The 13051-nt window shown below is 42.4% G+C and overlaps 1 protein-coding gene across 2 annotated transcripts in view; it reads left to right on the top strand.

Annotated features, from left to right (window-relative positions):
- The window catches only part of ANAPC10 (anaphase promoting complex subunit 10), a 95312-nt gene extending 82984 nt beyond the window's left edge, over positions 1 to 12328 (top strand). For both annotated transcript variants that reach the window (XM_030816195.1, XM_030816194.1), the window contains exon 5: positions 11883 to 12328. In XM_030816195.1, coding sequence (XP_030672055.1) covers positions 11883 to 12113 — 231 coding nt within the window. In that variant the 3' untranslated portion in view covers positions 12114 to 12328. The remainder of the gene's footprint in view (positions 1 to 11882) is intronic.
- The last annotated feature ends 723 nt before the right edge of the window (positions 12329 to 13051 follow it).

Raw genomic sequence — 13051 nt, 5'->3', positions numbered from 1 at the left:
TAGCCAGAGCAATCAGGCAAGAGAAATAAAGGCATCCAAATAGGAAGATCAGAACTCAAACTAATACTGTTTGCAGATGATATGATGCTAGACCTACAAAAACACCGTAGTTACTCTGTATCAAAGCTCCTTGATCTGATAAATGATTTCAACAAAGTTTCAGGATACAAAACCAGTGTACAAAACTCAGTAGCATACCTATAGTCCAACAACATCCAAGCTGAGAGTCACATCAAGAATGCAGTTCTATTCACAGTAGCCACAGAGAGAAAAACCTGCCTAGGAATACATGTAACCAAGAAGCGGAAATGAGAATTTCAAGACACTACTCAAAAAAAAAAAAAAATCAGAGATGATACAAACACATGAGAAAAACCTTCCAGGCTCATAGATAGGAAGACTGAATATTGTTAAAAGGCCATACTGCCCAAAGCTATTTACAGATTCAGTGCTATAACTATCAAATTACCAATGACATTGTTCACAGAATTGGAAAAACCTGTCTTGAAATTCATATGGAACCAAAAAAGAGCTTAAATAGCCAAGGTGATCTTACGCAAAAAGAACAAAGCTAGAAGCATCATATTACCTGACTTGAAACTGTAGTATAAGGCTACATTAACAAAACAGCATGATAGTGATACAAAAACAGACACATAGACCAATGGAACAGAATAGAGAGCACAGAAATGATGCACACCTGCAACCATTTGATCTTCGACAAAGTCGACAAAAACAAGCAATGGGGGAAGGACTCCCTTTTCAATAAATGGTGCTGGGATACCTGGCTAACCAAAGGCAGAAGATTGAAACTGGATCCCTTCCTTACACTGTATACAAAAATCAGTAACACTGCTGTTGGGAATGTAAATTAGTTCAGCCATTGTGGAAAGCAGTTTGTTTAGCAGTTTCTCAAAGAGATTAAAAATGGAATTACCATTTCACCCACAAATTCCATTATTCGGTATTTACCCAAGGGAATTTAAATCTTTCTACCATAAAGACATATGCACATGTATGTTCATTGCAGCTAATAGCAAAGACATGGAATCAACCTAAAAGCCCATCAGTAGTAGAGTAGATTTTTAAAATGTACATATATCACATTTTGGAATTCTAAATTTCACATAATGGAATACTGTGCAGCCATAAAAGAGAATGAGATCATGCCCTTTACAGCAACATGGATGGAGCTGGATGCCAGTATCCTAAGCAAACTAACACAGGAACAGAAAACCATATACTGCATGATCTTACTTTTAAGTGGGAGCTAAACATTGAATACACATGGACACAAAGAAGGGAACAATAGTGGCTGGGACTTTCTTGAGGGTGGAAGATGGGAGGAGGGTGGGGATGGAAAACTACCTATCGGGTATTATGCCTATTACCTGGGTGACTAAATAATCTTTATATCAAATCCTCATGATATGCAATTTACCTTTATAATAAACCTGCACATGTGCCTCTGAACCTAAAATAAAAGTTAGAAAAAGATATTTAACCTTTTACAACAAAAATAAAGAATATTATGTATATAATTTTGTAAGTTTTAAAAATTTTTATTATGTACGTATGTATGTAACTTTTTAATGATAGTTAAATATGATTAATCTGGAAATAGTTTTGCTTTTTTCAGTCCAAAGATTTTCTGTAATTTCTTCTTAAAATGTGTTTACTATCTTGGGCTTTTGATAAAATTATTCTTTTTAATTGACATTGACTTCAAATTTATTCAGAATTGTCATGCACATTAGTAGAACACTATCTAGTTGTTCTTCTTTTGTTATGCGTCTTTTTAAAAAAATAAGTTAGTTGAAGACTAGTTAAGCTATATAATCTTAACTCTCCAGGAACAACTTCTGGAGCAGTTTCTCTGTATAGAAACTTTTCCGATTTTCTAGTCCAAAATGAATGATTTGACCATGTGTAGCAGGGGGACCGATTTTGACTTTCAAAGTCATCTTCTTAGCTGGTCGCCTTCTTCACTAGGGCAGAAGAGCTTGCTTTCCATAGTGAGCCTTTTGAGTTGGCATCTGTCTTTCTTCTTAAGCTGCTTTTGTGGTAGCTGCTTCCTTTTAACACATTTGGAACTTCTGAAGTTTCTTTTGGATCATATTAGACCTTTTTTCTCCAGAACTAGGTCATCATTAATGTTAACTTGTTCAGTTTCTTTCTAAGTGAAAGGATGGTTAAAATTCTAGAATCTGCTGCTTCATGTGTTGACAGTTCTCCTAGTAAGATTCTATAGAATTTCATTAAGTCACAGATATGGTTAGTAAAGGAGAAGTAGTGAGAGTAGGGAGAAAAGAGCAACTACTGAAGCAACTATCAAGTAGTTTTTCCTTCCTTCATTTATTTTCCATGGCAGTAGGAAGACATGTAAACAGTTTTGTACTTAATATTTGACATATTTTTTACTGATGAATTACTTCCTTTTTTTTAAATGTAAGCTTTGTTTATGCTGCAGTTAACACTGTAAATCAGTGCATGCCTAGCGGGTTACATCTGCTCTTAAGTTAAGTCATAACCAGAGTAGATAGTGACTTAAAGGTTGCTAATAGGAAGCAGAAGATCCAGAAGCCAGACTGAGAGATGTTGATGTCTTCATAGAGAAACTCTAATGGATCCTGTTTACACCATTGTAGGTTTCATACCATAGCAGCTGATATCAAGGAAAGAGTATTGAGTGATGGGAAAGGTGGTGGGCGGTTCCTATTCACAAGTGACCTGGTAGTCTTTGGGTTGGCAGTAGTGCTGATTTTGTGACCCATTACATAATTTCTCTTATGTTAGTACAATAGTATTTAATCTTACAGTATTTAAGAACTATACATCTTCAAAACTCTTTTCATTTTGTAAAACTTTAACTCTCTACCATGTAAACAATAATTTTCAATTTCTCTTTCCCCTTGGCAACCACTATTCTACTTTCTGTGTCTATGATTTTTGACTACTCTTAAGTACCTCATCTAAGCAAAATCATGCAGTATTTGTCATTTGTGGCTGGTGTATTTCACTTAGAATAATGTCCTCAAGGTTCATCCATGTTGTAGCACATGTCAGAATTAATTTCCTTTCTTTTCTTTTCTTTTTTCTTTCCCTCCCTCCCCCCCCCCTTCCTTCTTTCTTTCTATCATTCATTTATTATACTTTAAGTTCTAGGGTACATGTATACAATATGCAGGTTTATTACATAGGTATACATGTACCATGTTGGTTTGCTGCACCCATTAACTCATCATTTTTATTAGGTATTTCTCCTAATGCTATCCCTCCCCCTGCCCCCCACCCTACGACAGGCGCCAGGGTGGGCCCTGTGTCCAAGTGTTCTCATTGTTCAATTCCCATTTATGAGTGAGAACATGTGGTGTTTGGTTTTCTGTCCTTGCGACAGTTGGCTTAGAATGATGGTTTCCAGCTTCATCCATGTCCCTGCAAAGGACATGAACTTATCCTTTTTTATGGCTGCATAGTATTCCATGGTGTATATGTGCCACATTTTCGTAATCCAGTCTATCGTTGTTGGACATTTGGGTTGGTATGTGCCACATTTTCTTAATCTAGTCTATCACTGATGGACAGTTGGGTTGGTTCCAAGTCTTCGCTATTGTGAATAGTGCCACAATAAACGTGTGCATGTGTCTTTATAGTAGCATGATTTATAATCCTTTGGGTATATACCCAGTAATGGGAATGCTGGGTCAAATAGTATTTCTAGTTCTAGATCTCTGAGTAGTCGCCATTGTCTTCCACAATGGTTGAACTAATTTACACTCCCAACAGTGTAAAAGTGTTCCTGTTTCTCCACATCCTCTCCAGCACCTGTTGTTTCCTGACTTTTTAATGATCGCCATTCTAACTGATGTGAGACGGTATCTCATTGTGGTTTTGATTTGCATTTCTCTGATGACCAGTGATGATGAGCATGTTTTAATGTGTCTGTTGGCTGTATAAATGTCTTCTTTTGCCTGCCTGCCTGCCTGCCTGCCTGCCTGCCTGCCTGCCTGCCTTCCTTCCTTCCTTCCTTCCTTCCTTCCTTCCTTCCTTCCTTCTTTCCTTCTTCCTTCTTCTTTCTTTCCTCTTCCTTCCTTCCTTCCTTCCTTCCTCCCTCCTTCCTTCCTTCCTTCCTTCCTTCCTTCCTTTTCTCCCTTCCTTCCTTCCCTCTGTGGCCCAGGCTGCAGTAAACTCGGCTCGCTGCAGACTCCCTGCATCTGGCTCCCATGATTCTCCTACCCTGGCCTGCGGGCTGCCTGGGATTGCCACCGCGAGCCACCACTCCTCCCTGGTTTTTCTCCTTTGGCTGGAGGCGCCGTTTCGCCATTTCGGCCAGGCTGGTCTTCAGCTCCTGACCTCCAGTGCTCTGCCTGCCTCGGCCTCCCGAGGTGCTGGGACTGCAGACGGAGGCTCGCTCATTCGGTGCTCGGTGTTGCCCGGGCTGGAGTGCGGTGGCGTGGTCTTGGCTCGCTGCAGCCTCCGCCTCCCAGCCGCCTGCCTTGGCCTCCCAGGGTGCTGGGATTGCAGCCTCTGCCCAGCCGCTGCCCCGTCTGGGAGGTGGGGAGCGTCTCTGCCTTGCCGCCCATCGTCTGGGTTATGAGGAGCTCCACTGCCCGGCCGCCCCGTCTGGGAGGTGAGGAGTGCCTCTGCCCAGCTGCCACCCCGTCTAGGAAGTGAGGAACGTATCTGCCCGGCCGCCCATCATCTGGGATGTGAGGAGCGCCTCTGCCCGGCCGCCCATCGTCTGGGATGTGAGGAGCAACTCTGCCCGGCCGCCCTGTCTGGGAAGTGAGGGGCCCCTCTGCGCGGCCACCCCATCTGGGAAGTGAGGAGCGTCTCTGCCCGGCCGCCCCGTCTGGGAAGTGAGGAGCGCCTCTGCGCGGCCGCCCCGTCTGGGATGTGAGGAGCGCCTCTGCCCGACCGCCCCGTCTGGGATGTGAGGAGCGCCTCTGCCCGGCCGCCGCTTCCGGGATGTGAGGAGCGCCTCTGCGCGGCCGCCCCTTCCGGGATGTGAGGAGCGCCTCTGCGCGGCCGCCCCGTCCGGGAAGTGAGGGGCGCCTCGGCCCGGCCGCCCCGTCCGGGAAGTGAGGGGCGCCTCGGCCCGGCCGCCCCGTCCGGGAAGTGAGGGGCGCCTCGGCCCGGCCGCCCCGTCCGGGAAGTGAGGGGCGCCTCGGCCCGGCCGCCCCGTCCGGGAAGTGAGGGGCGCCTCGGCCCGGCCGCCCCGTCCGGGAAGTGAGGGGCGCCTCGGCCCGGCCGCCCCGTCCGGGAAGTGAGGGGCGCCTCGGCCCGGCCGCCCCGTCCGGGAAGTGAGGGGCGCCTCGGCCCGGCCGCCCCGTCCGGGAAGTGAGGGGCGCCTCGGCCCGGCCGCCCCGTCCGGGAAGTGAGGGGCGCCTCTGCCCGGCCGCCCCGTCCGGGAGGTGAGGGGCGCCTCGGCCCGGCCGCCCCGTCCGGGAGGTGAGGGGCGCCTCTGCCCGGCCGCCCCGTCCGGGAGGTGAGGGGCGCCTCTGCCCGGCCACCCATCGTCTGGGATGTGAGGAGCGCCTCTGCCCGGCCGCCCCGTCTGGGAAGTGAGGAGCCCCTCTGCCCGGCCGCCCCGTCTAGTAAGTGAGGAGCACCTCTGCCCGGCCACCCATCGTCTGGGAAGTGAGGAGCACCTCTGCCTGGCCGCCCCGTCTGGGATGTGGCGAGCGCCTCTGCCTGGCCGCCCCATCTGGGAGGTCTACCACAGAGGCCAGAAGCAATGTGGGGGCTGGATGTGGTGGCTCATGCCTGTAGTCCCAGTACTCTGGGAGGCTGAGGCGGGTCGATCACTTGAGGCTAGGAGCTCGAGACCAGCCTGGCCAACATGGCGAAACATATGAAAAATACAACTGACAAACCAACCAACCAACCAAGCAACAACAAAACAGGTCTACCCTGGAGTCATACTCTGATTTTTTCTATTTTCCTCCCTTTCTGATTTTTTATCCCACTTTCTTTTTCTTCCTCTTCCTTCTCCTTCTTCTTTGTCAAATAGAGGATTGAATTATTATCATTGATCCATACAAAGTCCCTCTCTCATTTATTTTCTTTAATTCCCACCCCCCATTTCTATTCCCCGTCTTTCCATGTGCAACCTTCCTAATATGTTTGATGTGCATCTTTTTGTTCATATGTACTTTTAGAAAATGTTTATTGTTTTGTGTGCAAAAAAAAAAAAAGTCTTCTTTTGAGAAGTGTCTGTTCATATCCTTCGCCCACTTTTTGATGTTTTTTTTCTTGTAAATTTGTTTAAGTTCTTTTTAGATTCTCGATATTAGCTCTCTTCAGATGGGTAGATTGCTTTTCTGTCATTCTTTAGGTTGCCTGTTTTGCCTTTTCACTCCAATGGTAGTTTCTTTTGCTGTGCAGAAGCTCTTTAGTTTAATTAGATCCCATTTGTCAATTTTGGCTTTTGTTGCCATTGCTTTTGGTGTTTTAGTCATGAAGTCCTTGGCCATGCCTATGTCCTGAATGGTATTGCCTAGGTTTTCTTCTAGGGTTTTTATGGTTTTAGGTCAAACATTTAAGTATTTAATCCATCTTGAATTAATTTTTGTATAAGATGTAAGGAAGGGATCCAGTTTCAGCTTTCTACATATGTCTAGCCAGTTTTCCCAGCACCATTTATTAAATAGGGAATCCTTTCCCCATTTCTTGTTTTTGTCAGGTTTGTCAAACATCAGATGGTTGTAGATGTGTGGTATTTCTGAGGGCTCTGTTCTGTTCCATTGGTCTATATCTCTGTTTTGGTATCAGTACCATGCTGTTTTGGTTACCGTGGCCTTGTAGTATAGTTTGAAGTGAGGTAGCATGATGCCTCCAGCTTTGTTCTTTTTGCTTAGGATTGACATGGCAATGTGGGCTCTTTTTTGGTTCCATATTTTAAAGTAGTTTTTTCCAATTCTGTGAAGAGAGTCATTGGTAGCTTGATGGGGATGACATTGAATCTGTAAATTACCTTGGGCAGTATGGCCATTTTCACAATACTGATTCTTCCTATCCATGAGCATGGAATGTTCTTCCATTTGTTTGTGTCCTCTTTTATTTCATTGAGGAGTGGTTTGTAGTTCTCCTTGAAGAGGTCCTTCACATCCCTTGTAAGTTGGATTCCTAGGTATTTTATTTTCTTTGAAGCAATTGTGAGTGGGGGTTCACTCTAGATTTGGCTCTCTGTTTGTCTGTTATTGGTGTAGAGGAATGCTTGTGATTTTTGCACATTGATTTTGTAGCCTGAAACTCTGCTGAAGTTGCTTATCAGCTTTAGGAGATTTTGGGCTGAGACAATGGGGTTTTCTAAATATACAATCATGTCATCTGCAAGCAGGGACAATTTGACTTCCTCTTTTCCTAATTGAATACCCTTTATTTCTTTCTCCTGCCTGATTGCCCTGGCCAGAACTTCCAACACTATGTTGAATAGGAGTGGTGAGAGAGGGGCATCCCTGTCTTGTGCCAGTTTTCAAAGGGAATGCTTCCAGGTTTTGCCCATTCAGTATGATATTGGCTATGGGTTTGTCATAAATAGCTCTTACTATTGTGAGATATATCTCATCAATACTCAGTTTATTGAGAGTTTTTAGCATGAAGAGTTGTTGAATTTTGTCAAAGGCCTTTTCTGCATCTATTGAGATAATCATGTGGCTTTTGTCTTTGGTTCTGTTTATATGATGGATTAAATTTATTGATTTTCGTATGTTGAACCAGCCTTGCATCCCAGGGATGAAGCTGACTTGTTCATGGTGGATACGCTTTTTGATGTGCTGCTGGATTCGGTTTGCCAGTATTTTATTGAGGATTTTTGCACCAATGTTCATCAGGATTATTGGTCTAAAATTCTCTTTTTTGGTTGTGTCTCTGCCAGGCTTTGGTATCAGGATGATGCTGGCCTCATAAAATGAGTTAGGGAGGATTCCCTCTTTTTCTGTTGATTGAAATAGTTTCAGAAGGAATGGTACCAGCTCCTCTTTGTACCTCTGGTAGAATTCGTCTGTGAATCCATCTGGTCCTGGACTTTTTTTGGTTGGTAGGCTGTTAATTATTGCCTCAATTTCAGAGCCTGTTATTTGTCTATTCAGGGATTCAACTTCTTCCTGGCTTAGTCTTGGGAGGGTGTATATGTCCAGGAATTTATCCATTTCTTGTGGATTTTCTAGTTTATTTGTGTAGAGGTGTTTATAGTATTCTCTGGTGGTAGTTTGTATTTCTTTGGGATCAGTGGTGATATTATTGCCTTATCATTTTTTATTGCATCTATTTGATTCTTTTCTCTTTTCTTCTTTATTTGTCTTGCTAGCGGTCTATGAATTTTGTTGATCTTTTCAAAAAACCAGCTCCTGTATTCATTGATTTTTGAAGGTTTTTTGTGTCTCTATCTCCTTCAGTCCTGCTCTGATCTTAGTTATTTTTTGCCTTCTGCTGGCTTTTGAATGTGTTTGCTCTTGCTTCTCTAGTTCTTTTAATGGTGGTGTTAGTGTGTCAATTTTAGATCTTTCCTGCTTTCTCTTGTGGGCATTTAGTGCTATAAATTTCCCTTGACACACTGCTTTGAATGTGTCCGAGATTCTGGTGTGTTGTGTCTTTGTTCTCATTAGTTTCAAAGAACATCTTTATTTCTGCCTTCATTTTGTTATGTATCCAGTAGTCATTCAGGAACAGGTTGTTCAGTTTCCATGTAGTTGATCGGTTTTGAGTGAGTTTCTTAATACTGAGTTTTTTTTTTTTTGTTTTTTTTTTTCTTGAGACGGAGTCTCACTCTGTTGCCCAGGCTGGAGTGCAGTGGCGCAATCTCGGCTCACTGCAAGCTCCGCCTCCCTGGTTCACGACATTCTCCTGCCTCAGCCTCTCCGAGTAGCTGGGACTACAGGCGCCCGCCACCACGCCCGGCTAATTTTTTGTATTTTTTAGTAGAGACGGGGTTTCACCACGGTCTCGATCTCCTGACCTCGTGATCCGCCCACCTCGGCCTCTCAAAGTGCTGGGATTACAAGCGTGAGCCACCACGCCCGGCCTTCTTAATACTGAGTTTTAATTTGATTGCACTGTTGTCTGAGAGACTGTTTGTGAATTTGATTGCACTGTGGTCTGAGAGACAGTTTGTGATAATTTCTGTTCTTTTGTATTTGCTGAGGAGTGCTTTACTTCCCACTATGTGGTCAATTTTGGAATAAGTGGGATATGGTGCTGATAAGTATGTATATTCTGTTGATTTGGGGTGGAGAGTTCTGTTGATGTCTATTACGTCCGCTTGGTGCAGAGCTGAGTTCAATTCCTGGATATCCTTGTTAACTTTGTCTCATTGATCTGTCTAATGTTGACAGTGGGGTGTTAAAGTCTCCCATTATTATTGTGTGGTAGTCTAAGTGTCTTTGTAGGTCTCTAAGGACTTGCTTTATGAATCTGGGTGCCCCTGTAGTGGGTGCATATATATTTAGGATAGTTAACTCTTCTTGTTGAATTGATCCCTTTACTATTATGTAATGGCCTTCTTTGTCTCTTTTGATCTTTGTTGGTTTAGAGTCTGTTTTATTAGAGACTAGGATTGTAACCCCTGCTTTTTTTTGTTTTCCGTTTGCTTTGTAGATCTTCCTCCATCCCTTTATTTTGAGGCTGTGTGCCTCTGCACGTGAGATGGATCTCCTGAATGCAGCACACTGATGGGTCTTGACTCTTTATCTAATTTGCCAGTCTGTGTCTTTCAATTGGAGCATTTAGTCCATTTATATTTAAGATTAAAATTGTTATGTGTGAATTTGATCCTGTCATTATGATGTTAACTGGTTATTTTGCTCGTTAGTTGATGCAGTTTCTTCCTAGCATCGATGGTCTTTACAATTTGGCCTGTTTTTGCAGTGGCTGGTACTGGTTGTTCCTTTCCATATTTAGTGCTTCCTTCAGGGGCTCTTGTAAGGCAGGCCTGGTGACAAAATCTCTCAGCATTTGCTTTTCAGTAAAGGATTTTATTTCTCCTTCACTTACGAAGCTTAGTTTGGCTGGATATGAAATTCTGGGTTGAAAATTCTTTTCTTTAAGAATGTTGAATATTGGCCCCCCTCTCTTCTGGCTTGTAGAGTTTCTGCTGAGAGATCTGCTGTTAGTCTGATGGGCTTCCCTTTGTGGGTAACCCGACCTTTCTCTCTGGCTGCCCTTAATATTTTTCCTTCATTTCAACCTTGGTGAATCTGGCAGTTATGTGTCTTGGAGTTGCTCTTCTCGAGGAGTATCTTTGTGTCATTCTCTGTGTTTCCTGAATTTATATGTTGGCCTGCCTTGTAGATTGGGTAAGTTCTTCTGGGTAATATCCTGAAGAGTGTTTTCCACCTTGGTTCCATTGTGCCCATCAGTTTCAGGTATACCAATCAGATGTAGATTTGGTCTTTTCACATAGTCTCATATTTCTTGGAGGGTTTGTTCATTTCTTTTTACTCTTTTTTCTCTAAATTTCTCTTCTCACTTCATTTCATTCATTTGATCTTCCATCACTGTTACCCTTTCTTCCACTTGATCGAATCAGCTATTGAAGCTTGTGCATGTGTCACATAGTTCTCATGCCATGGTTTGCAGCTTCACGAGGTCATTTAAGGTCTTCTCTATGCTATTTATTCTCGTTAACCATTCGTCTAATCTTTTTTCAAGGTTTTTAGCTTCTTTGAGATGGGTTCGAATATCCTCCTTTAGCTTGGGGAAGTTTGTTATTTCTGGTCATCTGAAGCCTTCTTCTCTCAGCTCGTCAAAGTCATTCTCCGTCCAGCTTTGTTCCGTTGCTTGCGAGGAGCTGCATTTCTTTGCAGGAGAAGAGGTGCTCTGATTTTTAGAATTTACAGCTTTTCTGCTCTGGTTTCTCCCCATCTTTATGGTTTTATCTACTTTTCGTCTTTGATGATGGAACTAGAGAGGGTGGGTTCCTCCCAGGCAAGTAGCATGGGCAAGAAGCTGTGGGGAGTGTGGTCTTCTCATGTCTGTCTCAACAACAGCCTGCAGCAGGTTAGTCGGGACCTTCCCAGGAGTGCATGGGAGCGCCAAGTCTCCCTTCTCCCTCCTTAGACCAGCACAGCAGCAGCAGCCATGTCTCTAGATCTCCAGTATCTAGATTCCCCAAGTGGCACCCAGCCGAGGTTGCTCATGGATATGTGGGATGCCCGTGGGATTCTGAGTTTCCTTTATGGAGTAACGTCTTTTTACAGTCTGTAGACAACTCATTATGTCAGGCCCAAGGCCCTAGTTGGTAGAGGGTTTCTCTCATCACTAAGATCCTATAAGCCTGTTTCAGAGTGTAGAGCCCTGGGAGTATCTCCATATCTCTCATATTGTTTCCCCACATCCAGGAGCCTCTCCTGGCTGTGAGTAAGTTCCCTGCCTGGGCAAGCTACCTCGAACCCTGTCCTTAATTACTTCTGGTACTTCCCATCTCTTCCCTGATGAATCCTAGCCTTCTTTCCTAGATTATCTGTTCAAAATACGAGTATCTACTTACTATTCTGGTTCCTCTTCGTGGAGAAGGCACATACTACTTGTGTCTAGTCAGCCATCTGTGTTTCACATATTTTTAAAAGTTGTGAGACATGTGCTTTCTAGTATGTTTGTTTTATTCTAGCAGAGAGTACAAGTTGTATAAATTTTACGAGTTCTGTAAACACGAAGCACATCTATTTTTATTTTGTCTACTAAGATGGTACATGTAAAGTGCTTAGCAACTGTAAGAAGACCATGGTAAAAGTGACCAATAACTGGTAATGATTATCATCATATTGTCATTCTTTTGTTGAGCAAAATGTTAATTATAAGTTAATTTTATTATCAAATGCATTCATTATTATAAATTATATTCGTTGAATAAAAGCATAATCTGATTTTTTTTCCCTTGGCAGCAACTTGAATTGGTGGAACCAAGTGGCTGGATTCATGTTCCCTTAACTGACAATCATAAGAAGCCAACTCGTACATTCATGATACAGATTGCTGTTCTAGCCAATCACCAAAATGGAAGAGACACCCATATGAGACAAATTAAAATATACACACCGGTAGAAGAGAGCTCTATTGGTAAATTTCCTAGATGTACAACTATAGATTTCATGATGTATCGTTCAATAAGGTGACTTTAAAATGAGATGAAAATCATTAAACGTATCTTTGTTTTATCCTATATTTAAATAATATATCAGGTACCTTTATTGAACAAAGCATCAGTTATTTGTAATTTTGTATATGTTTAAAAATATTTTATTGTGGCTTTGACAAATAAATTTGGGGTCATATTATCTTTATTTTCTTTAACTTGTAATAAAGCTCACATATTTTACATTACTAAAAATGGATTTGAAGCCAATCATTTTATTTTCCCTTGTATCAAAATAAAAGAGTTGAACTGAAAATTTCAGTATATACACAATTATAATAGCTAGGTGATTATTTCATTAGTGTGCATACATTAATGATTTATTGCATATTTGGGAACAAGACTGTGTTTTATCAATATATATCATCTTTAATAGGTCAAAATTACTATTTTTTCTACCCAGAGGAAGGTTATTCTTTTAATACTGGATCTTTTTAAAAACAGTGTCAAATAAGCTTAGTGTTAGGTGTCTGATGAGAACCAATCTAATATGGGGAGTATAATTAATTGTCTCATATTTACCTTCACGGAATACTTACAGCCCTAGGGTTGTCTGTATCCTAATGATACTATGTGAAGATTGCCTGTATAATCTCCTGTACATCTCAGTTCTAGCAGTACTTATGGAAGAGTTATTTTCAAATTCATGTCTGACATTGTAGCATTCCCTGGGCAGTCATATATCCCATAAAATCATAAAAGTATGTGAAATTTTTTATATATATTAAAAGATTTTAAAGAAATACGTGGAAATGTGTTTTTTTCCATGGTTTAAAATGAGTAGATTTGATTTTGTATTCTGTTTTCTCCAGATGTATTACTTTTTTGGGGGGGATGGTTATTTAGCCCCAGAATTTACCTAGATTCACTCTTGTTTGGAAAAGATTGCTCTCTGTGGTTCATGCATTGCTGGGTACA

This window comes from Nomascus leucogenys, chromosome 7b (assembly GCF_006542625.1).
Source record: "Nomascus leucogenys isolate Asia chromosome 7b, Asia_NLE_v1, whole genome shotgun sequence".
In the NCBI taxonomy this organism is placed as follows: Eukaryota; Metazoa; Chordata; class Mammalia; order Primates; family Hylobatidae; genus Nomascus; species Nomascus leucogenys.
Note: the sequence above shows the minus strand (reverse complement) of the source record. Positions and strands in the feature narration are given on the sequence as shown.